Genomic DNA, 27,091 nt, shown 5'->3' with positions numbered 1-27,091 from the left:
ATGGAGCCGGGGACAGTCCTGGGCAGCTGGAACAGGGCGTTGCGAGCCCTGGAGATGGATGCGGAGCCCGTGGGAGGAGTGGGAGCCAGTGGGTGCGCGCAGCGGAGCAGGCCAAATCTGAGGCGCTGGGCCCAGGGAGGGCAAATGGCGTCGATGGCGGACGATGAAGCGAGCAGGGTCAGCCGCGGGCGGAGCGACGGCAGGCTTGGGCGTCAGGGCGTGCAGAACCGAAGTCAACAGCGAGGGGCGTGCTGCACGAGGGGGCAATGATGGGCACAGCGCAGCAGCGAGTGGGAGCGGGTTGAGGGATGGGGGCAGTTAGATCGCGGCGGGGAGGAGTCGTGGGCAGGCTGAACGAAGTGAGTCGAGTAAGGTAGAGGGGCGCGCGACTCAGTGGGCGCGCGACTCAGTGTGCGCGCGGGAATCCAGGGCGGCGGGTCCTGGAAAGCATAGCGCAGCCATGCAGCAAGGGGCGGCCAGAGGCCCCGGAGATGCTCGCAAAGATGCCAGTGCCAGGCGGGCCAGGGCAGCTGAATACGTCGTGACAGTGCTAGGAGCGGATGCTAGCAGTGCCAGGAGCAGATGCTCGACAGATGCTGGAAGACGCTCGACAGATGCTCGAACCGCTGCCAGGGCCAGGAGCAGATGCGGGACAGATGCTGGACAGATGCTAGAACCGCTGCCAAGGCCAGGAGCAGATGCTAGAACGCTGCTAGAACAGCTCTCCGTGCCATGGCCAGGAGCAAGCTGCCGGTGCTACCGTCGAGGGCGTCGCAGTGGGAGCAGGATGCCCGGCCCGGGTGACATGTCGTTCTGGTGTTTGACTGTGTGGTACAACTCCTCTCCGAAGTTGCGTGGTGCCGACGTTGGTGCCACTGCGAGGGCGTTGATGCCACTGCTGGGACCCGTATAGGTATCTGCTCATGCCAGCACACCAGGACTCGTAGATGCCCATGCCGAAGTCCAATGCCCATGCTACTATGCGTAAATGCCCTCTGTTGGACCGATCCGAAGCGCATGCCAACGCGTAGATGCCTCTGCTGGACCCATTCGAAGCCTATGCTAACTCGTAGATGTCCACTGCTGTGCCAGTCGAAGCCCTGCCAACTCGGAGATGCCTCTGCTAGGAGCCAGTCGAATCTCATACCACTCATAGATGCCCATGCCAAGGACTCCACCCATGGCTAGACGCCCGTGTAGCCAACCCCAGTGCGAATGCAGAGCGGGGCTGCTCGTCCCAAACGAGCTGGCTGTCGGTTGTGAAGCGCAGGCGAGGCGCTCGACTGGAACTGTAACTGTGGTTTGCTGCGGGACGGCTTCCCACGCGGCGACGTTGATGCCGCCCGAGCCGCTACAAACAGCGACGCTCCCACAGACTTGTCGCCAGTAGCAGGAGTAGTGGTAGGTAGTGGCAGTCCACACCACAGCTCCGTTTGCCTCACCGTCGCGACGTCCGTGACGTCCGAACGCCCCCCGTCGTGACCGACATGCATCCGCCCGAGCGACACCAGAGCAGCAGCCAGAGCCACCAACCACCAAACTCGGCGCGAGAGAGGCCACGGCCGAGTTCCGGCCTATTTGTGCGCAGGGGTCGCTCCCAGCACCGCATCTTCGCATTCGCCAGCGCGCGCCCTCGCCGGGAGCACAGCAGTCGTCCAAGCGCGAAACAGCGACGAGGCAGCTCGCCACCCAGCGTGAATCGCCAGCGGCATCGAATCGCGTCGCAGCCCCGTGGGCGCTCGGCGACTCAGACGATGTCGTACTCGCAGCCGTGCCAGCGGTGGTGACCTCAGCGGGACCTCGAACGTCGAGCAGAACTCCACGGCGACAGGCGCTGGAGGCGGGTCGCGAGTCTCGGTGGGCCTCCGACGTGAGCGTAGGTGGTAGCGCGGCAGATGTTTGGGGTTGAGGCAAGCCATGCGGAAGCTGGGCTTGGTGTTGATGTGACGAGAGAGACATTCCGAGGTCACGACTGGCGATCGCTGGCGAGTGGCTGCATGCTAGCTGGGAGTGCTGCTTGTCGAACTGCTGACGGACAGTGGCAGCGTGTCCACCAGCGTGTCTCCAGCGTGTCTCCAGCGGGCCCAGCATGCCTCCAGGGTGGAAACCGGCCACCAGAGCAACGCCTCCAGCTCCTCCACTCACGACAGTCCCAAGCATCCGTTCGCCAGCAGGAGACACTCCGATCCTCGCGACGACGGCTTTCAAGGGGGCCGGGCGCCGACGAGCATAGCCGTCGTCTAGCTGGGCTTGGCGTCGCGTGGGCGCCCAACGTCTGTCCGCCGCGCATGCACGCCGACGGAGCGCTCCCGGGATTGCTGCTGGAGCTGCTTGGGTCTCATGGCCCTGCCTGGGTCTTGCTTGGATATCGCTGCTGCTTGTCGCTTCTGGACGCGGAGCCGAGCAGCCCTGATGCCATGTAGAGGCGTTTGAACGACCTGCGACCCTGCTCTCAGCCTCCTGCCCGCCTCACAACCGGCGCGGCGGCACTGGAATTCGCATCGAGATTGGGCCGCCATGGCGCCGAGCCAGGAAAGGCATTAGCCGATCTCGTCGTTGAATTCTTATCGACGACACGAGCTCCCTTGCTCTGAATCTCCCGTCGTGCGGCCAGTCAGCGAGCTCAGCAGCGCGCAGGACGCCTAATTGACAGTCGTATCGCGATGCAGCAGGCGCACACATCATGCACCGCTCGGGAAAGCATTGCACTCTCCAGTCTGCTGGCTCGCAAGTCGAAGCTTGGCCAAACGCCACGCTGCTTGATTTCAATGATCGCCCGGAATCCGGCCTCTGCGCGGCCTGGCGGCACGGATGATGATACATGGAGATATCCGGGCATTAGCATAGTCCGAATGAATCGAGATGTGCAATGCCGACGATCGTCCATCGTGCAGACGCTGTCCATTCTAGCTCTAGACGGCTGTCCTAGGCCTGCCTGGAGCAGTGCCTAGAGGAGTGCCCAGAGGAGCGCCCGTGGTGCCCTCCCGCGCGCATATCAAACCCCCAATGGCGTTGTTTGAAGCTCAGACAGCGCCCTGTCTCTTCAAGCTGGCACCACGTGGACTGGCACGCAGATGGGCAAAACTCCGATGCAGCGCGGGCCCCTTGGCGCGATTGTTCGGACGTTATTCCAGAAGCTCTCGCGTGGCGCTTTGCCCGCCCAGAACGGACGGCCACCCTGCCGTCGTCGTGGTAAATCAAACGTCCCAGACAGCACCCTGGCACGTCCCCCCAGCAGCAGCTCCAGAGCTCTTTCAGTTTCATTCTCAGATCCATGACCCATGACAACCATGATAAGCGGCCCTTCACCGCTCATGTGCCGTTGGTCAGGCCATTACACATGGTCGCCGGGCCTTTTCGCCAAAAAAAAAACACATCGCCGTCCATCACCACGGGCCCTGGCGAGTCGCAGACGTTTGTGTCTGTCGTGCTAGCGGCCCTCGAAGGCGGTGGACGACACGATGCGGCGCAGGGGTGTGCAGTCGCCTCCGCCAGCGCTCGTTGGCTCGAGTAACTGCCGTGGTGTCGCTCCCGCAGGGTGCAACCGGGGCGTGCAGTGGCTGGACGCCTGTGGCACCGCGCTGCGGGCTGAGGGGAGGTTCTTTTTGGCTTTGGAGGGCGCCGTCGATCCTGGGCTGATCTTGTGCGATGTGAGGCCGCCATGCGATGTTGCCCTTCACCGCACCGCTGCCAATGGGACGTGGACGCTACCCCTGCGTGCGATGGCACAGCCGCGACGAGCGAGCTAAGGATGGTTGCCACGGCGGGATACACTGCCCATTTTACGGTCACGAGACCGATGCTGAATCGACGTCGACACGGCAGATGCCCAGGATGCAGATCCTGAAAAGCGGTACTTCGTAAACGATGATCGCAACGTCGAGACTGCGCTGCTTGGAAACACACATGTGGCCCCGTTCACCTCGTTGATTGCCTCGCCTCGTTTACTGTGCCGCTGTGCCGCTGTGCCGCGCTGCCGGTTGGCTTCGTGCATAGTGCTGATGCTGTGATGTGCACAGGGCTGTGGTGCTTGGGGTGGGTCTCTCTCCACTCCACGGCCACTAGAAAAGAAAATGCTACGGATGAGATATTTCCCGATTCCGGGGGGCAGGAGCAACGAGCTGACTTCAGCACTTAAATTTCAAGTGCATCTAAACTCTCCCGCGCATTGCCTCGAATATTGGGCTCGTACAGAACGGTTTGGTGAGCACAGAAACGGTGGTAGGCCTCTCACAAGCCTTACCAGGTTCTGCGTCCCTCAACACCAGCCCGACCGTACCCTCGCACTGTAGATGTGGCCATAACTCGTGAAATGTGACTTTTGAAAGGACTGTCTGCCGGCGCTGGCGGCTTGTAAAGTACAAGAAACTAAACGACAGCTATAGAGTCTCTTTTGTCTCTTTGTCTCCTCTCCTCTGCTTCTTCCTCCTCGTCCGTCTCCTCTTCGCGAGGAGCTGTCTAAGGGCACCATGTTCCACAAGACTAGGCATGCGAAAAAGGGGACAAGCTGTCAAGCTGACGCAAGCAGAGCTAATCACGACATAGATGCAGGGCAGTGGGCGACTTGTCGTGGTAGCAAAAGAGCTGGGATTTGCCCAAATGGTCGTCAATTGCTGTGTGCTCGCGGCGCATCCAACCTCCACATCAAGGCACCGCTACAAAGGCACCGCTACAAAGGCACTGCTTTGGAGGGGCTTTACTACGTTCGAGATTAAACTTCATATCGAGAACCCCTCCAATTGGGTTTTCCTCCCATTCAATTCGTCAATTACCCCTCGTGCAACATTAAAAACACCTGCGAGCCATTGTTTGCAACCACGACGCAGTCAGATGGCGTTGAGCCTGAATTGCTAATTGCTCTCGTCGTGTGTTGGTTTCCCCCAGCGCTGTTCCAGACGAACTACTCCCCGAACTTGTGGCGTCGGCTAGGTACTTGTTCCAGAGAGAACGGGAACAAGTGAGCCGAAGCACACCAGGGCGCAATCTCAAACACGCCAGGTGGCTCAACATCGCAACGTCATTCACTCCTAACTACTTTCCATCTCAACACAGCGTCACCATCCGTATTCTCCTACATCTTCATCCCGCACTCAGTCGTGAATAGCTCATTCGTCGCGTGTTCCCGCCCCTGCAATTTTGATCTCCGCCATGGCCTCGCCTTTGCTTCTAACCGCGGGCGCCCTCTTCGTCCTCTACTGGGCCAATTACACTCGCGCACTGCTGCGCAACATCGCGGCCGCAAAAGCCTCCGGTATTGCCTATGTGGTGCTCCCGTGGAACCCATTCTACACTTTTTGGCTGGCTTCGTACCAGATCTGGCTGCCGCTCCTGCAAAAGCTGCCCGCTTCATGGACTAGCCCTTGGCTTCTGTATGTCCATGACAATGCCCAACGCAGAAACCTCCCAAATTAATGGGATCCGCCATTAGTTTCATGAACCCAGAGTGGACCTATCTGCATGGCCACGCGCCCTTTGAGAAGATGGGCTCGGACTGCATTCTCACGGTTTCTTCGGGGAGACTGCAACTATATATTGCTGATGCCGAAGTTATTACCCAAGTCACGACGCGGCGCAACGACTTCCCCAAGCCGTTGCAGATGTATAAGAGGCTTGATATTTATGGTAAGAATGTCGTGTCCACTGAGGGGGCGACCTGGCGTCAGCATCGCAAGATGACAGCTCCCTCTTTCACAGAGAAGAACAATGAGCTTGTTTTCAAGGAGACGTTGCACCATGGTCAAGCCCTGGTGAGGTTGTGGACTGGTGAGTCTAGGCGCGAGTCTAGGACGATCCAGGATTCTGCTACAGACACTATGAGATTTGCGTTGTATGTTATTAGTAGCGCTGGTTTTGACGTTCGAGTTTTATGGTCTCATGAAGAGAAGGAAAACACTGGGGGTGCGAACTCTGTAGGATCCACGGCACCTCCTGGGCACAAGCTCTCATATAGGGATGCTATCAGTTCTCTCTTAGAAAACATCCTGTGGACTCAGGTATTTCCAAAGTGGGTTTTAGGTAGGCCTGCTCTACCTCTCGAATATGCCGCATATTGATCCCCCCCAGAAAACTCCCCCTTCGAATGGCACAAAGAGCTCAACACCGCCGTAACAGAATGGGGCAAATACATGGAAGACATGTACGAAGCGCGCAAACGCGAAGTCATCTCGGGCCACTCCTCCGCCGCCTCCGGCCTCGACCTCTTCGGCGCCCTCATCTCACGCTCCGGCATCGCCTCGACCGCCTCCGACTCCAAAACCCCGGACTCCCTCAGCAAAAGCGACATCCTCGGCAACGGCTTCGTCTTCACGCTCGCGGGCCACGAAACCACCGCCAATGCCCTCAACTTCTCCCTCATCTACCTCGCCCTCAACCGCCCCCAGCAGCAGCACCTGCAAGCCGACATTGACGCCGCCCTCGGCGGCAAGCCCATCGCGCAATGGACCTACGACGCCGACTTCCCGCCCCTCTTCGGCAGCATGCCCGCCGCCGTCATGAACGAAACCCTCCGCCTCATCCCCCCCGTCATCAACATCCCCAAATGCACCCCGGCCGACCGCCCTCAGCCCGTCACCACCAACGCCACGGGCGGCCGCCGCGTCTGCATCCCCGCCAACGCCACCGTCTCGCTCTCCTGCGCCGCCGTGCACAAGAACCCGCGCTACTGGCCCACCGCCGCCGGCCTCCCGCAGGGGACCGACGGCGTCCACGACGTCGAGCTCTTCCGCCCGGAGCGCTGGCTGCTGCGCTCCAAGCCCGCCGCCGCGAACGCTAGCAGCACCGCGGCGCACGTCGACGAAACGTACGACGACGACGACATGGCCGGCCCCAGCGGCGCCGACGTCTCGGCCGCGCTGTTCAAGCCGGAGAAGGGCGCGTATATCCCGTTTAGCGAGGGCTACCGCTCGTGTCTGGGGCGGCGGTTCTCGCAGGTCGAGCTGTGCGCGGTGCTGGCGCTGATTTTTAGGGACTATAGCGTTGAGTTGGCGGTGGAGGAGTGGGCGAGTGATGAGGAGGTTGAGCGGATGGGGGTGGCGGAGAGGAGGGAGGTGTGGGGGAAGGCGGCGAGGAGGGCGGATGGGCTGTTGAAGACGGCGTTGACGAGTATTATTACGCTGCAGATGCGGGGGGAGCGGGTGCCGATAAGGTTGGTGAGGAGAGGGGCGGAGAGGTTTTTGGGGTAGGGGAGGGGTGCAGGTTCTGGGGGGAAGGGGGTTGGATTGGTGGGGGGTTTGGTGAGGGGTGTAGGTAGATGTGTAGTATAGCTATCATGAGTTCGCCGTTTGAAATATCGATATCTTTTCTGGAAAGAGTAGGCCGTCTCTGTTATGTGTCTTGCTCCCTCGTCATACTCCAAGCTCTATCTACTCCCACTTCCTCGTCCATCCCAATCTTTCGTTATAGGAAAAAAAATACACCGATAGCCCGTGAGATGAGGATGTGGCCCACCGGCCTGGTCCTGGCGATGCTGAAACGGTTGGTGCTGGTCATGAGATGTCGGCGCTAGCCATAATGCTGTCGTGCTTATGTTGGCGGCTGGTGAGTCTTGGGAAAGGAGGATGTTGTTGAGGATTTCGCAATCAGCTCGATTATGGGATGGATGGTGGACGGAGGTGATGAGGATGGAGGTGATATGAACGAAGGTGATGCGACGGAACGAAGGTGATGCGACGGAACGTCCGAGGTCAGCTTTTGTTGGGCCAGCAACACAGGCACGAAGAGGATTTGAGGTGAGTGAGCGGGCGTGCACCTACGCAACAAGCCATCCGCTCAGCCACAGGGTGAAAGAATGTGGCTTGACGGCGCGTGAGTAAGTCCATATATTTGGGCTAATTCTACAATCCCCCAACTAATTCGAACAGCAGGCCGGTCGGGCGCAGTAGTAATGACCACTGTGCAAAGTAGTCAGCGTCCCCTTCCGGGACGTCGCACCCCAACGCCAACCTACAGGGGCTGTGAGTTCGAATCCAGCCCTTGTCAGGAATTGACATTCATGGCTGTTTCCCGGAGAATCGCCCGAAAGGCCGCACAGCGCGGAAAAATTAAGTCCATCGTCACGGAGAAACGCCCGGGTTTCTACACCCTCCTCGAGGAGGGTGGTGTTTTGCTCCTTGGATTTTCTTTTTTTGTTTTCTATTGTCTATCGTGTTGCTGGTGGGCTCTGATATCTTTTTGCGGAAATTTGCTGACACTTGGTATACGTGCGAGAAGAGGCCGTGACTATCTTTTGATGAGTGTTGTTGTTATTTCTATCTGCAATGTTGTATTATAAGTGAGCGCACTTTTCCATCGCTGCTCTTCGTACCTTCGAGGCGTCGTACGTCACGTCCAACGGTGAGGTAGATAAGTATCATCCATCTCAAACAGTCGAGTATGTGCCACCTTCATTCACCATTACTGTTGCGGTCTAGAGACGCGGCGCACGGCCTCATCCCTGGCAGTATGTGACGCTTTTTCTCCTCAAATCTTTGGCTCTTCACTCTCTCCGTTCCTCTGCTCCTCTGCTCCACAACACCACAACGCCAACGTCAACACCTGGTGACGATGGCGCCACATTCTCCTTCTACGAGTACGTATTGCCGTTCCTCACACTATGTGGCTACGCTAATCTTGCTATCTCAGAGGGTCACTGCCCCGACTCTCTTCTCTCTGACACCGACACGGAAATCGATGCCGGAGGTGCTGCCCCCATCAAAAAACCGTCGCAAGCCCTCTCCATCGTCGAATTGCTTGAGCAGGTGTTCTTGGAACTGCCGATACGCTACATCATTACCTGCCGGAGGGTCTGCCGCCAGTGGAAGGACGTCATCGACCAGACCCCAAGCTTGCAGCGGGCCCTGTGGATGGCGCCGCCAACCTCTGGGCCACTCGAAGTTCGTCGAGCTACCAATGAACTGGTTCACTGCGGAATTAGAAATGGCGGTGTCGTGAAACCCAACGAGCGTCACCGGCACACCTGCGAATTCCCTTCGATCTCTTTGAAACTTCATCCAACTTTCATAAACCCTTCGGCCACCCGGTCATTCTCCTCCTCTCGCACAACGGATGGGTCAAGTCTACGTCAAACCCACTGGATAGTGACATCGAAACAGCCGAGCTTTACCTCTACTACCTCGCACACAAATCAGCCGAACTTGAGTCTTGGCTGAAGATGTTCTTTACCAACCCTCCGACTACATGTGCTAGACTGTCAGTGGCACAAAATGCTGGACTGTCAGTGGCACAAATTGCTAGACTGTCAGTGGTACCAGACGCTGGATGGGTAGAAATTCATAATCCAGGTGGTATTACCATCGGCGACGTCATCTTAGCCATCAAGAAACAAGCGTCTTGGCCGGGCGCATTGGAGAATTGGCTTAAGGTGTCCTTGAGACTTTGGGTTGCACCAGAGCATCCAGACTCGTACTGAGGACAGATTGGTATCTTCTGGGTAGGATGGTTCTTCTCATCAGCACTGATTTCGATGATTTTCTGAAGCCTCACGGAGAAATTCAGCTACCACTTCATCAAAAAACCTACAGAGATCTTAGATACTAATGAATTTCCACCTTTTCACCATCATCAAACACGCTAATACCTTCTCGTGAGTCTGTGCACGCATGTTTGCCACTGTCTGACGAGCTTCAATGTATTTTCGTGAATCGTAACGTGGCGCAAGTGCATCCATCTATTTGACCGTCCTGGATACCTCACTTGGCCACCCCCGACAGCGTCAACCCCGATCTTCACTTCTATGAGGTCTACATATAGTCTTGAACGAATTGATATTTCGGCATGTATTTATTGCGAGCAATGCATCTTGTTGCGCATCTACCCAGTCCCAAGTGGCCAATAACCCGGCGGCCGGAGTTCAAGGGCGTTGGATTGGAATTGCATTGAGACGAGTGAAATCAAGAGTGGTCGGACTGATAAGAGAACTTGCATTAAACGTTTCAGTATAGCTACAACAGCAACAAGTCTACCTAAAGCAGTATGGCAAGGGGCGGGTGAGGTAGGAATTAGGGAAATATAAGGGGAGTATAGATCCAAAACTACGCGTAAAGACGTGTTTCTAATCCTTCAATCCGATTGACGATTGAACAAGCTTCGAGTTGATTAGACTGGATTCGAGAGGGCGTAGATCAACCGGCCGCCCGATCGACGGATCGAGAAATGGACGGCTTTGCTGGCGGCTCATGGTCTCACAGACCTCAACCTCCCCCGTCCATCCTCCTTAAACGATACCTTCATTCCCTTTGCCATACCCTCAAGGCTTTCCGCCGTCTCTGGGCGTCCAACGTCCAACTCATCGTCCGACCAACCCTCCAGTCCATGCACGAGCAACGCAGTCACCGATTTCTTAAGTAACGGTTGATGCCGTGCAAGCAAGATTGAGATGGCGAGTAAAATAATTGTCAACAAGGTCTCGGCAAGCGGGAGAATGATCCAAGGCCATCGCACATCGACGAAAGTGGTGAGGAAATGGGCTTCCCCCTTGAACATCGTAGCGTTGGGGTTGTCGCCTGGGTTGTTGCTCCTCATCAAGCCTGTCAAAATGTCTGCGATATTTTGCGTGACGTCGCTGATGTTGCTCGTTTTGAGGAAGTTGCCGAGATTCATGGAGCCAACTGTTGCATCATATCCAAGAGCGGTGGTGTTGAGCTCGTGGTAGAGGCACTGAAATACGGAAGTTATAGCTTCATAGCCGTTATTATACACTTTTTTCGTCGAGTTTGCACGGAGAGAGTACTTCAGTACGCCAGTACGCCAGGACCCATTTGAAATAACCGTTCCGATCGAGGTGGCTTTGGATCCAGCCCCCCTAGTGTCGCAGTGAGCCCATGATAAGTCTGTGCACACCAAAACCAGGTAGAGTAGTACACCTCAAGTCCCCGTACGTCAACTGGTCCCCGCTCGTCAGCTGATTGTAATGGCTGTGGTGGTCCCCCGATGACCGTGGAGATATTGATCACAGCCATTGAGCCGATCCACTCCGTTTGGGGTTCAGGCTGCGGATAGATATGCTGATGCTGTCGTTGATAGAAATGATTGACCACTGAACGCTTCGCCGGGGTCTCCCCACCCCATGGTGGTATTCTGGCCGATATTGAGTCCCGGGAAATCGAAAGTGCAAAAATACGGAGTAGTATCTGAATGATCTTGATATTTACAATTGTGTGTGGTAATGTTAGTGACGTTTCTGAAATCGCTGCACAACCCAAGCGTTGTGAAATCTTCCCAAGAGCATTGGGTGGCTAGGGAGGCGCATTCCATCCTTAGCTAAAAGACATTCCCGGTTATTCCGCCAAGGATATGATTTTGCATAGCCCACACATCTTCAACGGTGTCTGTTCCAAATGTCAGTATATACTTAAAGTGAAAACGAGAAAGATGAGTTCATACCATTAACCTTATAAGCTTCGGAAAAATAGCTATCGGCTATCCCGATCTCGGCTGAAGCATTCTTCAACAAGGTGACCCTGTGAGAAAAATTCAGGATCTGTTGTGCACTAGGCTCAATCCCCAGGCCTAATACGGTGACAAGCGCAAGGGTCGATGCCAACAGAGCTTGACATCGTACACCATATACCATAGTTACCGCACCCCATGGTCCTCGCGAGGCATCGTCGAACAGCCGAAGATGATTCAATTGGCGAGCGCGATGATCGAAATGTTGCCACTTGAGCTGGGCGATACAAGAAGCGATGGGTACCATTATTGCGGTCCTTCCGATGGTAGTAAAGACGGCTATCAGGGAGTTGGGTTGAATCGGCAGTGTCCAGTCTTGAAGAGGCTTGTTTTGGACCTTGAAGAGCACGGCGATAATGAGAAGCATGCTGACAGTGCCGAGCATCGCTGCCCCGATTTCCCACCACCACCACCATGACATCGCTTGGGATCTTTTTCGCTGTTTCTTGCTTTTTACGCTTTTGGTGTCATCGGAGGCTGAGTCGATAACAGAAGAAATTGGTCCTAGTAGAGGGGCGGCGAGAGCCTTTTCGTGGGGAATTTGAACAATGGAAGCATCCGATTCATCTGGGTCTGCGACGTGTATAGATTCTCTTATTCGAAAAGAGGTTCCACGCGATTCATTTGCCCCATCTTCGCCTTGTCCCAAAGACAAGACCGGTGAGACAATCTCTGGTAGGAGCTGGTCGTGGCGGGCATTCGCTTGCGGACGTTTCGGCAGTTCAACTCGTGGTATGGGTGATGAGTGCTCCATCTCGGATGGGAGTCAATGAAAACTGATCTTTGCAAGGTGGGCGTGTAGCATGGGAAAGGAAGATGGGCAAACTGGCTTCAGGATTCCGTCCGCTTTACAAAAAAAAAGCAAAAGTACGCAGAGCCTTGTGGAATCCTAGGGCGTTAGTTCGGACTCTCGTGTAGTCAATATCTCCTGCCACCTTACCGCTGGTGCTCGTATGGTGTGAAGCTTCATTACTCCTGCTTTTCCACGCTACCATCGACTGTTTGGGGGGCGAAAAAGGGCACTTCACTGATGCCTACCCAAGTTGAATAAACATTAGCACAACAAAATCAAGCCGAAAGATATCAGGCCCCGACCTTCCGCCTCAATACTAAGCTCTGTCGCCTGAGGCGCTTGTTGGGACCGATTTTGTAGAAAGTGTGATGTTTGTTTCTAGAAGCCGATTTTGGAAAAGTGACAAACGACGACCAAGTCGTGGGGCAGCGTAAAATTTCGCTGCGGGTTTGAACTAAACAATGCACGCTGGCGATGAGCCCATGTCGCATATTTGCCTCAAAGGAAAAGACCACACCACAGCCAGATGTCCATCGCTTATTTCACCCCACCCCCACTCCTTACCTTCGTCTTCTCAATCCGCTCACTCTTCTCCATCTCCAACTCAAAGACTTTCACAAATAGCTCCATCCACTTCTGCTCCCTGCTCGACAGCGCCTTCCCCGGAGCTTTCCATGCCCCGTTGACGATATCCCTGATCCGCGTCCTCAGGACCTTGAGTGCAACCATCGTCTTCCAGTCCCTTACCGCAAAGCGCAGGGTATTGCTATTCAGCGACACAACGCCCGCATGAAGCCGGAAATCTGCCTCGCTACCCGCGAGCAAGACCATTGGCAAAGCGTGCGCGATCGACGTCGAGTGTGCATTGTAGTATTTGCTGCCCGCCTGCATAATGTGGTAGTAGCTCAGGAACCTCGCCGTCTGCGTGCCTTTGTTGACGGAGGTCGGCGCGAGGCTGACGGATTGGTTGTTTGCAATGTTGCGCCACCCTTTACCGTCGCGAGTCAGGATCTTCGGGTAAAACGCGGCCGCGATGACGGCGTTGATGAGAGCGTCGTTGGAAGAGTTGGCATCGTAATGCGCGGGGAATGAGACGAAGCTACGGAAGCGGGTATTGCGGTAGCGGCTTAGTGCTCGGCGCTCGTCTGGTGGTAATTGGAGGAAGCCGGCGTCGATAAGGGATGTCAGGAGTTGTCCCTTAAGGTCCTCGATGTTCCCGAGGTTTTGGGAACTCAGGAAGTTCTTGTGACAGAAGGACATTTCGGAGGAGCCGGGCGTCATGCAGATATTCTTCCAGGTCCTGTAGGCATTATAGGCGGTAAGTAGGTCGGAATCGCCTCGCTTGAAGGTGAGTCTGGCGAGGTCTGCTCGTTGGCGAGCACCCATTGGCGTTAAGAAGGGCGATTTGGAGGAGAGTATCGCCGCTATCGTGATGGCGACGTCGACGCAATTGAAGATCCCAGCTAGCAAAACGAGTTTGCCAAGATGGGCGTCCAGAGGCAACTTTGCGAGCTGTCGTCCAAGTGGCGTCAATTCTTCAGCCGACGTCAGCGCATCCACTTCGATGAGAGCATCGATTGCCCTCCTAATGTTCTTCGACGACGGGGGATCTAGTGCCGATGAGAGTGTTTGCTCAATATCGCCAAGCTTGCATATCTTCGTTCGCATTACCAAGTCCTGGAGAGATAGTCGAAGCATCTCAGGGGTTTGTTGGTCGGCCATAAGTTCATCATGCCTGAGCTTGGTGAACAAATGAAAACAAAGACCCTCTTGGACTCTCCCAGCTCTTCCTCGACGTTGTTTGGCGTTCGCACGTGATATGAAGGACTGTGTCAGACGAGAGAGCTGTCTGCGCTCATCGAATCGCATTTCTTTATGTTTGCCCGTGTCTATCACGCAGGTGATGTCCGGGATGGTAACACCGGTTTCTGCAATGTTTGTTGCGAGAACAATCTTTCTCACGCCGTGGGGAGGTAAAAGGAAAGCCTGCTGTTGATCCTCGCTTGAAATGGTTGAGTGAAGAGGGTGGATGAGCCAGCCGTCCTTGAAGGGGGGATGTCCGAGAAGGATGTTGTTCAGTTGCCGTATTTCGGCAATACCGGGGAGGAAAACCAGAAACGCCTTGCTGTACATGTAGTAATTTGGATCAGTCGATACTTGCTCGATCAATCGGACAATAATGCTGTAATCAATCCGGTATTCGTCGTAATTTGCTAGAGTGCTGCGTGTCGTATTGCTATATCCAGGGAGAGACTTGGGAATTCCAGATCTAGTTTTCTCAGATCCAGCATCTTCGTTCTCGCTTGTATCAGAATCGTTGAAAGTATCGTTGGTGGATGATGAGTAATGAGTCAACTCCACTGCGTCCTCAAGAAATTTGGTCTGGACAGGGAACGTGCGGCCTGGGACGTTGAGGATGGGTGCATCATTAAGATACTTTGAGAAGCGCTGTGCATCCACGGTAGCACTCATAAGGACGACTTTCAACTCTGGTCGGCGGTCCATGAGGGATCGGAGAATGATCAGTAGAAAATCGGTATCAATACTGTTTCGAGGTTAGTAACAGAACGAAAGGTAACGTTAGGAGACTGACCTTCGCTCGTGAACTTCATCAATAATCAGATGCGTGATGTCATCTATCCCTCTCGAAGATTCCAACATCCGTAGCACAATGCCCACCGTAGCGTACACAAGCCTCGTCTGGGCTGAAGTATTCGACTCTAGGCGGATAGCATAACCGACAAGAGACCTCGATGTCCCAAGCTCATTATTGAACTCTCCCAACTCCTCGCTAACCCGTTGCGCGAGCGATATGGCAGAGATCCGTCTCGGCTCTGTGCAATATATCTTACATGCATTGCCTTTTGAAAGTTCGTTTTCGAGGATGAAAGCCGGAAGCTGGGTGCTCTTCCCACAACCAGTCTCACCACAAACGATAGTGACTTGGTGATGATCAATCGTAGCGAGAGCTGCGGCACGAAACGCAAATATTGGCAAGTTCATGCGCGATAGAAGCATTCGTTGATATGCAGGTGTCGCTGATTTCCGAGCCCATAGTTCTCTGAGCCTCTCTGCGTTGGCAGCATAGCGACCTTCGTCTCGGCCAGAATCTTCGGCCTCAGACACTGCTCCGCTGGCCTGATTCCGCTTTCGGAACCTATTCGTCAGCACAATCCCTTCATCTTCTTCGCGATCAACTTGTTCTTGTACAATGGCCCGGAGCTCCTTCACAGTTGCACGATCTTGGGTGTCGTTGCGATCCTTCTTGATCTCAAGGAACTCTTTGTAGAGGTCTCGCCAGACCGAAGGAAGCCTAATGTATGCCTTCTCTTCTCTTGCAGAACCAGAAAATACTGAATACAGAGCCGCTGTCGATATGTAGCCCTCGCTTTGTTGGGTGGACGGTGTAGATGTTGTAATTGCAGTGAACGTGATCGACCGGTAACGAGAATCACATTTTACACCGGGAATATCCTCCTCAAAGTCTAAATCTTGATCCCTGGACCACGAAATAGTAAGAGAATGCCGGCAAGAATATGTCGTCGGAGACGCAAGCTTGAAGACTAATTTAGCATCCGGGTCCCGCGCCCGGACCGACTCTTCTAGGACTCTTCGTGGATTTAGTCCGCTCTGCTTCCCGAAGTCGCGTAACCTGATTGTTTGCAAATTAGGTGCTAAGTCCCCATCTTGTGCCGGATTAGTAGAGTCATCATCGGGTACGGCAGAAAACATTTCCGAGAACATTCCCAGCTCGGAAGGATCGTCCCCCTCGTCCTTGGCTACAAGATCCGGGGAATTCGAAGATGTAGTCACAGTGGTACTAGATTGACGAGGTTCCGATAAAATAGCTTTCGCAGGGTTCGTGGTATCCTGCAGCCCTAGTCTCTTGGACGCAATAGTGTCTTGGGCGAGTTGATTACGTTTTGCTATCCATCTTGTATCCGCGTCATATTGGTCGAACAACGGGTCTGCCTCAATATGCCGAAGCTGGGACTGCAATTTGCGGATCGACGAGGATGAGTCTAGTTGCGCCGATGCTCCTTGAGACTTCGATTTATTGCGACGATTTTTCGGTTCGACAGCTTCAGGGCTGATTTCGAACAACCTAGATTTAATTGAAAGGTATTTTGGCACTAGCTGATCCGGCTCCATATCGCTGTCAAGATCACTGACGTCAATCTCAATGGCCGGCGGAGTAAGAGAAAACCCTGTTTCAAGAACTTCTATGCGGCTCATACGTATAGAGGTGCTATTGTGATTTAGCGGTGTGTTCTCTGGGCCATGAGGGGCAATTGGCGGAGTACCTAAGACGTTAGCATTTAGACCAACCAAAGTGTTTATAACTTGTGGAAATATTCGGGGGTGAAGATCTCTAGATATCTCAGAAACGCAGCGAGGTATGCGAAAGCAGCTTCCCAAGAAACGGATGATAGGAGTAAGCGGTAGAAACAGAAGCTTTGGAGGGAGGTTAAACGAAAACGGACAAAGTGAAGTAGTATCATTCAACGCTTGGCCTGACAAAATTCAGAGAAATACAGTGCTAGTCTTGAAATAGTAGAGAAATAAATGCATACCCGGTCTGGAAGTTTCAGTAGAAGAGGCGAGCGTTGGTTTCGTTGGCAAGGCACTGTCATATGGGGGCAGATGGTCTTTTTCGCATTCGAGAGCTAGAAATTCAAGACATTCTTGGAGCCCCCAAATGTATGGTGCAGAATCTATGTTGACCGGACGAGCGCAGAGCCATTTCAGAGCCTGCTCGACACGGTCATGGGAGAAGGCAAGATCCATGAGTGCTTTACGCAGCGTCCAGAGCCGCACAGTTCCCTCCTCTTCCGGCATTGACTTCAGAAACGATTGCTGTCCATACGCCTGGTTGGGATCTTCCGCTTCCGACTTAGCTAGGTCGATCATCGTATGCATCAGATCTGTGGAAAGCCAATCTCGAGTTGCTAAAGGCTGTGCCTGGGCTCGAAGCACTCTCCGATCTGTTTGGATTCTTGTCATTTGCCGGGCTGTGTCGCGGCGTACCTTTGACGCATGCTTTTCTACTAGTAACTGAAGCTCGTCGAGCTCCAGCTGCGCTTCGAGCTCTTCTGGAGTGACATGATGATCATCTCGGGTTGGCTTAGAGGTCTTGGGGATTTCACTTTGCTGCTCAGAGGGCTCTGAGACAGCCAACGCAACGACAGCCCCATTTTCTAATGATTCGGCAGGACTGTCTGCCTTTTTGTCCGGTTTAGGCTTGCTCGCGATCGACGTGGTAGCAAATCCTCGGGCAGGATTGGCTGCGGGCTTCTTTTTCTTTTTCGGGGCCATCTCGCCGCCCTATCCCGAGCAAGGAAACAGTCCTTGAACAATTCCTCACTGTGTATTTGAAAATGTCAATACAAAATTTTGGATGAGGATGTGTCACGGCCGGAACCGTAGTAAAATAGAGCAGATGTGAACCCTGGTGTTGACTTGGAGCGAGTTTCGAGTTGAAGAACGAGCCTACACTGTATATATAGAGGGGGGCCTTCGGTCTGCTCCGAATTCGACTGTTCGTGTATTGTTGGTGAAAGGTTTGAAGTAGGACTCGAGCCCACTATGACTTCACGGCAGTCACGCCGGGGGAAGTCTTGGCTCTCGCGAAAAGACCCCTGCGGTTATTTCGTGATAGCACAGGCAGCGGTAGAAGTCAACACCACACTCTCTACACTCCTTCAATGGGCTTTGATAATGGCAGGAGCTGGAACGAATGGCGACCACGCTTTGGACCGCGAGGAATTGCGGCAAGGGCTTTTCACGAGCTCCACAAAGCGGAGAGCCTCGGAGCTTCTGAGCCTTCAACAACAGGCTCAAGATGAGGGTAAGCCCTAGAAACTACGTCTCCAACTCTCGTGACTGTGTTGAATGCTAATAAGTAATGTCTTTGTCTAGCTATTTCCTCCTCTGATCTTCGTTTCCTGCTCGAGCTTCTATTCGACACATACCCACTCTACGACGATCGACCCTCGAGACACGCGGTGGAGCAATGTCTAAAAGCGATAATAAATACCCCTCAGTCGGACGACGTTATTTCCTTGATCGTCAAGTTCCTGAAAACCGAATGCTCCAAGGCCAGCATTGCCCACGTCAATGCTTTTGTCCTTACGGATTGGTGCTCGGTTCTTCTTCAAGAATGCGCAGCGAAACCCGAAAGATGGTCGAAATGGGGGCTCGATATCGTAGACGCAGACGCTAGGGCTTTGGAGACCTGCATGGGTTCAGGGGATACGCGCCGTGATGTTCGAGTTCAGGAATCGGCCATAGTGGCCACACGCAGGGCATTGCGAAGCCTCTTCAAGATCGAGAGTATTAGGAAGGATGCTATTACTAAGATCGTTGAGTCTCTTACCACAAAGGGAGCCTCGTCTACAGCGCGGAATGCTGTTTTCCTGGGAGTGGTCGCGGGTGTGTCGGCGCGTCTTCCACACTCCGTTCCGATCTTGGAGCAGCACAAGGGCCATTACTATGATTTCTACATCAGGGAGATCCTTGGTTCCCGGACCGTCGTGCCTGGACATATTGCTAATGGACTACATGATTTCTTCGCCTCTTTTGCCACGTTGGACGAAATACAGAAGACAGTCATACCTCCGTTAGAAAAGGCGCTGCTTAGATCGCCCGAGATTGTACTCAACGGTGTCGTAGCACCTATAATTCAATCTCTACCTGATACCATGGATCTCTCCGACATACTCCTCAAGCATCTTCTGAAACCACTTCTGACTAACGTCAAATCAACCAACCCAGTGATCCGAGGAGGCACTTTATCGACATTTGAGTCGCTTGCGTCCCGTTCGAGAAACGAAGATGCCACAGGGAAGGTTGCGGAAGAGATTCTAAACCCTCTCAAGCAGTCAAAGGTCACCACCACCGAGCAGAAGGTGTTGCATGCTCAGATGCTCGACGCCCTACCACAATCAATTTCGCTGTCTCAAAAGATCCCTAGTGGCATGGCAGCGGTCGCGCTCAAAGAACCAAATGAAGTGGCAGCGGCAGCAGAGATCCTTACACTATCTAAGCATCTGACCTTTAGCCTAACGCACGACGCCAGACTGGATTCGTCTGTCTCGGATGCGTTCGTTAAAGGCATGGGAGACAAAAGATTGCCGGTCCGCAGACTATGGGCGCTTCGTGCAGGCGATGCTCTTTGGGAGATACCCAAATCGCGGTATGCTGAGCCGGACGTTCTGTCTTTTGCACAAGCAACCCTGGGTAAAATGGTGGAAATTTGGCAGGAAGCCGTAGCTAATCCTCAACCGGCTGCCCAAAGCGGATTGGTAACAGCTGCTTACGTGTTTACGGCTCTCATTCTCTCTAGAATTCAGCATCTAGAAGACGCAAAGCTCTCCACTCTGTGTAAAAAGGCCTCAGTACTGAAGCAGACACTGATTGCTCAACCAAAACCCTCTCTCTTGCTGAACCATCGGATTTACTCCAAGACCAATGGCGAGGATGATCTGAAGTGGATTATCCGAGCACTAACCGCAGTGGCCGGACATGTGCCTATAGATGACCAGGGGGGTGTTGGCGACGCCTGGTCGCAGGCATATATATACATGATCTCAGCACATAATCTCCCACCGCGATCGCGGAAATTGGCTGTGGAACATCTATCGTCAGCTTACGCCCAGCAGCCAGCATCTATTGGAAAGCTCATTGTTGACGGGCTATGGCTCTGGTATAGAAGAGTCGAGCTCAATGACAAAGACACTGCCGCCGTGGCATCAAAGACGGGAACGAGCGAACTACACGTTGTCTTGAAAAGCATTTGTCCGCGCGCAGACAGTGTGAGGAACAGTAAGAATGGTAGCATTTTGCAGGACTTGCTGCAAAATCAATTCGTGAATCTTCTCATCCTGGCGCGCCCGGAGCTTGTCCCAAGAGTAAGCTGGATCGACCTCTGCTTGAGAAGCGGCGTAGATCCGGGCGAGCTTGCTCGGGCCAACTTCAGCCAATGTCTAGATCAAATCATTCACGCAACTACGGTATGTCATGCAATTTAACCCTGTGAATGTAAACTAATTTCTACTCAGGACAAGTCAAATGCGACGTTACCTATGATCAATCAGGCGGCGTACAATGCTTCGGCTGATTTGGCTTTTGTTGCACCAGACACAGCTCTACCACTTCTTGTCCAACAATTTAGTCAGGACTTAGACCCAAAGCTTTTCGAGTTTGTTGGACCAACCGAAGCAGCTATCCTCAGAACACCTGAGGGAACTGCTTATGTCGACGTGCTATCAAAAAGGGGGCCAGAGCAAAGCATCGGACGGAATGCAAAAGACTATGATACTTTAAAGTGGGAAGAAGAATTGAGGGCACAGCTTGCAGCAAAGAAGGGTCAATCGAAGAAACTCACTGCTGATGAGCAAGCAAAGGTCAACGCCCAATTAGCTAAGGAAGCAGTCATACGCAAGGACGTCGCCGCTATTGAGGTGAAGATGAAGCGCGGCGTGGGAATCATTCAAAGTCTCGCCACGGGTCCGCCAACAGAAGCTGAACAGTGGATGGCTCCTGCTGTCAATTTACTCATCAAAGCCATTCGTGCTGGCGCTGGCCTGATCTTAGGGGAAAGCCCGGCTGTTGCATATATCAAATGTGCTGAACGCATCTCAAGCAGGCTAGGCCCTGTAAGGCCCTTTGTCGGCGTCGCCACTCTCAGGACTATCGGAACTTCGCAGCTAGCACCTGAGTACCAAGACGAACCCCTGGGAGGTTAGTAAAAAGCTTGAGCGCGTAAAGAACTCACTGACGAAAGCAGATTTGGTTACAAGAGTGCTGTACCGGCTGAGGTTTATGAGCGAGCAGAGGCCTCTGGATACCGTCACCCTCATGTATTGCTTCCCGCTCATCTTCCTCATACTCGAGAAGGGCGGTATTGGGCGCACAGAACCCGAGGAGGCTGATGAACAGATTCTCTTGGCCCTTGAGTTTCTATCTTTCCATACGACGGCTTGTAAGTTTTTGAACCCCATTGCTAGACCGACCGCTAATCAGGCATAGGCTCCGACGAGCGTTTGCCGCGACGAGAACTTATCGAGAGTTTGATCGCATCCATGCAGCGATTTACCCAACACTATAAACCGATCAAAGACTGTCTAATGGATCTCTGCAGAGGCATTGCCGCTAATGCATCTGATGACGAGATCTCAGCACTCGTACGTGGTGTAATTGTGCCAGAGATATCCGTGCGGACCTCCGTACTCCAGGCAATCGATGCCGAGATTGATCTGACAAACCTCGACTTCTGTGAGGAAATCTGGCTGGCTTGTCATGACGATGTTCAGGAGAATTCAGACTTCGCGAGAACGATCTGGGAGGACAATGCGCTTGAGGCCGAGGGAAGCTCAGCGTATCAAATCTTGCCATATCTCGAGGCAACAGACAAGCAGTTACGACGAGCAGCAGCACGCTCTCTGGGAGAACTAGTCACGGACTTCCCAGACGTTTTCGATGATCTCATCAAACGTCTCGAGGAAATATATAAGGACAGGGCGAAACCCCGAGTTCCTGAGCGAGATGGGTACGGAATGCCACGTAAGGTCGACTTGAAGGACCCATGGGAGTCACGAGATGGTATTGCCTTGACATTCAAATACGTTTCTCCTGGATTCAAACCGGAACATCTCGTGGCCTTCTTGCAGTTTATGGTTCATGATGGGCCGCTAGGAGACCAAAACGCAGTTGTACGAGACGAGATGATTGACGCGGCTACTACCGTCATCGCCACTAGAGCTCAGTCGCAAGTGGAGCCGCTCATGCAACTCTTTGAAGAGGCTCTGGAAGGACCCGACCGAGGCTTGGCTAAATATGACCAGGTCAACGAGGCCGTCATCATCCTGTACGGTGCATTGGGCAGACATCTATCTCCGGGAGATGAGCGGGTGCCAAAGGTTGTTCAAAAGCTTCTTGTCACTTTAAGCACGCCATCTGAGACGGTCCAATATGCCGTAGCGGAGTGTTTACCTCCTCTGGTTCAAGCGTCTCCCCAAGAAACCTCGAACTACATTCAACAGATGATGGAACAACTGTTGCAATCCAAAAAGTATGCCGCCAGGCGAGGAGCTGCATATGGCCTGGCTGGTATTGTTCATGGTACTGGTATCTCTGCCTTGAGGGAGTTCCGCATCATATCCAGCCTCAAGGGAGCAACCGAGAACAAGAAAGATACAAACCAACGTCAGGGCGCATATCTTGCATTTGAGTTGCTATCCCTCATCTTAGGCCGGATCTTTGAGCCATATGTCATCCAGCTAGTCCCTCAGCTGCTAGCAGGATTTGGCGACTCTAGCGCCGATGTGCGGGAGGCTTGTCTAGACGCATCTAAAGTTTGCTTTGCGAATTTGAGCTCCTACGGTGTCAAGAATATTCTGCCTACTCTTCTTGAAGGTCTTGATGATTCACAATGGAGAAGCAAAAAGGGCGCGTGCGACTCCCTGGGTGCTATGGCATACCTGGACCCTCAGCAATTGGCCCTCAGTCTTCCGGATATCATCCCGCCCTTGACGGATGTTCTCACCGACAGCCACAAAGAAGTTAGGTTGTCAGCCAATCGAAGCTTACAGAGGTTTGGAGAAGTCATCAGCAATCCTGAAATAAAGAGCTCCGTCGGTATTCTTCTCAAAGCCCTCAGCGACCCGACGAAATACACTGATGACGCCCTGGATGCGCTTATCAAGCTGGCGTTTGTTCACTATCTAGACGCTCCTTCGTTAGCGCTGGTGGTAAGAATATTAGAGCGCGGCCTAGGAGACCGATCCGGTACCAAAAGAAAGGCAGCCCAGATCATCGGAAGTCTAGCTCATCTTACCGAGAGAAAAGACCTCATCTCACATTTGCCAATCTTAGTCGCTGGCTTACGGGTCGCCATTGTAGATCCCGTTCCCACAACTAGGGCTACCGCGTCGAAAGCTCTCGGATCCCTTGTTGAGAAGCTGGGAGAGGATGCACTGCCAGACCTCATTCCCAGCCTTATGGCTACCCTCAAATCAGACTCTGGAGCTGGCGACAGATTGGGATCTGCACAAGCACTCAGCGAAGTACTTGCAGGTCTTGGTACAAGCCGCCTGGAAGAAACGCTGCCTACTATCCTACAAAATGTCTCAAGCTCGAAAGCCTCTGTCCGCGAGGGTTTCATGTCTTTGTTCATATTCTTGCCTGCATGCTTTGGCAACAGCTTTGCCAACTACCTTAGTAAAATCATTCCACCAATTCTTGGCGGTCTTGCCGATGATGTGGAATCAATTCGAGAGACTGCATTGAGGGCAGGACGTCTTCTTGTCAAGAATTTCGCGACTCGTGCCATTGACCTGCTCTTGCCTGAGCTCGAACGTGGTCTTGCCGACAACAGCCACCGTATCCGCCTCAGTTCCGTCGAGCTTGTTGGAGATCTCCTATTCAACCTCACTGGTATCAGCGCAAGGGCCGAGGATGACGACGAGGTTGAAGAAGGTGCCAAGGAAGCGGGCCAGTCGTTGCTTGAAGTTCTCGGAGAGGAAAAACGGAACAAGGTTCTCTCCGCGCTATACATTTGCCGTTGCGATACCTCTGGCTTGGTCCGGACCGCTGCCATCAATGTTTGGAAAGCCTTGGTGGCGACACCACGTACTCTTCGCGAGCTCATCCCTACCCTTACCCAGCTTATTATTCGTCGCCTGGCCAGCTCAAACATGGAACAGAAGGTTATTGCCAGTAACGCTCTTGGGGAGCTCATTCGCAAAGCCGGGGAGGGTGTTTTGGCAAGCTTATTGCCGACCTTGGAAGAAGGTTTGCATTCAACAGATACAGATGCCAAACAAGGTATCTGTATCGCGTTGCGCGAACTCATTGCTTCGGCTTCCCCAGAGGTCCTTGAAGACTACGAAAGGACGTTGGTTTCTGTCGTGCGAACCGCCTTGGTCGACCCTGATGCAGATGTTCGGGAAGCCGCTGCAGATGCTTTCGATTCATTGCAGCGCATACTCGGGAAGAAAGCCGTGGATGCTGTTCTGCCTTATCTCCTTAATCTTCTTCGGACCGATGAGGATGCTCAGAACGCACTGTCCGCCCTTCTGACACTGCTCACTGACAACACGAGGTCAAACATTATTCTCCCGAACCTTTTGCCGACACTCTTAACCTCTCCTATGTCGGCCTTCAATGCTCGTGCGATAGCATCACTAGCGGAAGTGGCAAGCTCGTCAATGAATCGGAGGTTACCGAATATCCTGAATGCCATTATGGACAACATCGTGGGTTGCAAGGACGAAGAACTTCTCTCCGAGCTTAATACCTCTTTCGACACTGTTCTCCTGTCTGTCGACGAATTCGACGGCTTAAACACGGCCATGAGCGCTATGCTTGCCTTGATGAAGCATGACGATCACCGGCGGAGATACTCGGCAAACATGCACCTGGCCAAATTTTTCGCTGGCGCAGAAATAGACATATCACGATACCATCCAGACCTGGTCCGGTCTCTACTCATTGCATTTGACGATCGGGACTTGGAAGTTGTCAAAGCAGCATGGACGGCCCTCAACGAGCTTACAAAGAGACTACGAAAGGAAGAAATGGAGTCCTTGGTCATATCCACTCGTCAAGTGCTTGGCCAAGTCGGTGTTGCTGGCTCTAATCTACCCGGGTTCGCTTTGCCGAAGGGCATCAACGCAATCTTACCCATCTTCCTGCAAGGTCTCATGAACGGTACGGCGGACCAGCGGACTCAGGCTGCGTTGGCCATATCAGATATCATCGATCGCACAAGTGGAGAGTCGTTGAGGCCATTCGTGACCCAAATCACTGGCCCACTCATCCGTGTAGTGTCCGAACGTTCGGTGGAAGTCAAAGGTAAGTTTCATTACGATGTAGATATGCGCCTCAAGCTAATCATGACAAAGCTGCGATCCTGTTCACCCTCAACAACCTTCTTGAGAAAATTCCAACATATCTGAAGCCCTTCTTACCACAACTGCAAAGGACTTTCGCCAAGTCATTAGCGGATACTTCGAGCGAGGTTTTGAGGACTCGAGCAGCAAAGGCCCTAGGAACTCTAATTACTCTAACGCCTCGTATTGATCCTCTTATTGCAGGTAAGTTTCATTCTTAAATCAGTACGATGGCGTCTAACCTGTGTGTGCAGAATTGGTTACTGGCTCTAAGACTTCAGACCAAGGCGTCAAGAACGCCATGCTCAAGGCTTTGTTCGAGGTTGTAAGCAAGGCGGGTGCTAACATGAATGAGGCTTCGAGGAATGCAATTCTTGGACTCATCGACCAAGACACTGGTGATGCCGATGGTATGCATTTCCCGGGTAGTATCTATTTAGTTGCTAACTGAGCGTAGATGCCACCGCGATAACAAATGCACGTCTTCTTGGAGCCTTGATTGGAAATCTGCCATCAGACGTCGCAGCTAGTTTAATCAAGTAGGCCAGCTCTTATCCTCGAACCTCAGAAAAGTCGCTTACATTTCACAGGAGCCGAGTCCTCACACGCCATTTCAGCAAATCATCAGTGCTCGCCCTGAACGCCATTCTCCTAGACTCTCCAGACGCATTGACAGAGAGCTTTGCTGAGGAGACGATAGCAATCATCGGTCATGGAATCGGTGAAAGCGTGAGTGGTCTCCAAAGTTCATTCCATATCACTGTCGCTAATAAATTTGCAGCAACCTGTTATCGCCACCAACTGCATACTAGCAGCGGGGAAATATCTCCTGACCGAGTCGACAAACAAGAGTTTCGAAGCCACCAAAACCATTTTCGAAGCCCTTGCTCCAGTCATCCAGCCAGGCCACCCTGTAGATACGCGACGTATAGCCCTCGTGGTCGTCCGGACAGTTAGTCGGGAGAACAACGATCTGATACGACCTCATCTATCTCTATTAGCACCTTCCATCTTTGCCAGCGTCAGAGATCCAGTCATTCCCGTCAAGCTGTCCGCGGAAGCAGCATTCTTGGCAATCTTCTCGGTGGTAGAAGAGGAGAGCGCGGTCTTCGAAAAATACATGGCCGGCCCCGGTGCAAGCGCGCCTGCGCAGACCAAGCGTCTAATGCAAGACTACTTCAAACGGGTCGCGGTCAGGCTGGGAAGTCAAGCTAGGGAACGGAAGGAGGCTGAGGGTGGTCAAGGAGGTCTAGGCCTTTCGAGTGACGAGAAGGAAGATGAGCGTGAGGTGTGGAGTGTGGGCAAAGTGGATCTTGGGGAAGGCGCTTTTGGTGAGGAGTAGGGGATTTGATGGCTTTGTTGATGTTGATTTACGAGTTACGAGCATGCATTGGGGGTTACATAGCGATCGGGGAGTGGTCTTGAGAGAGTGTATCCCTGGAATAAAAGCGTGTTTGAACTACAGACGTCGGTGCATTGAGTTACCCAGTGCATCAACAAGAAGATGTGATTAACGATCCCAGCAAGGAGATTTCATCTCGATGGGGGTGGGTCCGGGCTACACCCAGAAATGCCCTACGAGTGCATAGGCGTGATGAATAACAACGACGAGAATCGCCCATCACTACCTCACCCCGCTCACGAGGCGTGGTTACTTGTGTGACTTGTTCCAACCATATAGCATACCTAAGTCACTTACTATCTAAGTCCTACTATTTTCCCTATATATCGCTAGGCTCCTTATATATAGGGGAAACATAGATAACAAGCGCTAGGCCAGCGTAGAAACCTTATTTGTACCCTTTTATAGGCTCTATGTTTAACGCTTTTAGAGCTGACGAGGTAAAATAGAAGCCGAAAGCGGTAAGACACGCCGGGCGGTTGCAAAAACACACAGAAGTAACTACGCGGCGTGCCTAATTCCAGCACTATCTAAACTTCTAACATAAGCCCTCTATCG

General features: G+C 53.2%; 7 protein-coding genes across 7 annotated transcripts; 3 read left to right on the top strand and 4 right to left on the bottom strand.

The window, feature by feature from the left end:
* Positions 1 to 1,062: 1,062 nt before the first annotated feature.
* On the bottom strand, positions 1,063 to 2,519 carry BDZ99DRAFT_527969 (uncharacterized protein; the record flags this gene model as incomplete). The annotated part of the gene is made up of 2 exons (XM_033726322.1): positions 1,063 to 2,244; positions 2,295 to 2,519. 2 exons carry the CDS (start codon positions 2,517 to 2,519, stop codon positions 1,063 to 1,065), a joined length of 1,407 nt encoding a protein of 468 aa, XP_033568987.1.
* Positions 2,520 to 5,148: 2,629 nt separating this feature from the next.
* BDZ99DRAFT_577234 (cytochrome P450 monooxygenase-like protein) lies at positions 5,149 to 7,181 on the top strand (the record flags this gene model as incomplete). The annotated part of the gene is made up of 3 exons (XM_033728670.1): positions 5,149 to 5,369; positions 5,429 to 6,015; positions 6,064 to 7,181. 3 exons carry the CDS (start codon positions 5,149 to 5,151, stop codon positions 7,179 to 7,181), a joined length of 1,926 nt encoding a protein of 641 aa, XP_033568986.1.
* A 1,360-nt stretch (positions 7,182 to 8,541) lies between these two features.
* On the top strand, positions 8,542 to 9,545 carry BDZ99DRAFT_577233 (uncharacterized protein; the record flags this gene model as incomplete). The annotated part of the gene is made up of 3 exons (XM_033728669.1): positions 8,542 to 8,566; positions 8,620 to 8,870; positions 8,912 to 9,545. The coding sequence occupies 3 exons, from the start codon at positions 8,542 to 8,544 to the stop codon at positions 9,404 to 9,406; spliced, it is 771 nt and encodes a 256-aa protein (XP_033568985.1). The 3' UTR covers positions 9,407 to 9,545.
* Positions 9,546 to 10,089: 544 nt separating this feature from the next.
* On the bottom strand, positions 10,090 to 10,926 carry BDZ99DRAFT_212767 (uncharacterized protein). The gene has a single exon (XM_033713369.1). The coding sequence runs from the start codon at positions 10,594 to 10,596 to the stop codon at positions 10,171 to 10,173; it is 426 nt and encodes a 141-aa protein (XP_033568984.1). The 5' UTR covers positions 10,597 to 10,926; the 3' UTR covers positions 10,090 to 10,170.
* On the bottom strand, positions 10,789 to 11,325 carry BDZ99DRAFT_212762 (uncharacterized protein). The gene has a single exon (XM_033713368.1). The coding sequence runs from the start codon at positions 11,248 to 11,250 to the stop codon at positions 10,981 to 10,983; it is 270 nt and encodes an 89-aa protein (XP_033568983.1). The 5' UTR covers positions 11,251 to 11,325; the 3' UTR covers positions 10,789 to 10,980.
* Positions 10,886 to 11,896, bottom strand: BDZ99DRAFT_429256 (uncharacterized protein). The gene is made up of 2 exons (XM_033717219.1): positions 11,380 to 11,896; positions 10,886 to 11,324 (listed from the first exon to the last, which is right to left on the bottom strand). Exons 1-2 carry the CDS (start codon positions 11,864 to 11,866, stop codon positions 11,257 to 11,259), a joined length of 555 nt encoding a protein of 184 aa, XP_033568982.1. The 5' UTR covers positions 11,867 to 11,896; the 3' UTR covers positions 10,886 to 11,256.
* A 6,048-nt stretch (positions 11,897 to 17,944) lies between these two features.
* Positions 17,945 to 26,473, top strand: BDZ99DRAFT_552368 (translational activator; the record flags this gene model as incomplete). The annotated part of the gene is made up of 10 exons (XM_033727054.1): positions 17,945 to 18,086; positions 18,158 to 20,250; positions 20,299 to 20,980; positions 21,024 to 21,221; positions 21,269 to 25,093; positions 25,144 to 25,335; positions 25,386 to 25,541; positions 25,589 to 25,670; positions 25,722 to 25,860; positions 25,913 to 26,473. The coding sequence occupies exons 1-10, from the start codon at positions 17,957 to 17,959 to the stop codon at positions 26,471 to 26,473; spliced, it is 8,058 nt and encodes a 2,685-aa protein (XP_033568981.1). The 5' UTR covers positions 17,945 to 17,956.
* Between the last annotated feature and the right edge of the window lie 618 nt (positions 26,474 to 27,091).

This window comes from Mytilinidion resinicola (assembly GCF_010093595.1).
Source record: "Mytilinidion resinicola strain CBS 304.34 unplaced genomic scaffold BDZ99scaffold_35, whole genome shotgun sequence".
In the NCBI taxonomy this organism is placed as follows: Eukaryota; Fungi; Ascomycota; class Dothideomycetes; order Mytilinidiales; family Mytilinidiaceae; genus Mytilinidion; species Mytilinidion resinicola.
This window is presented reverse-complemented; position numbering and strand designations above follow the sequence as displayed.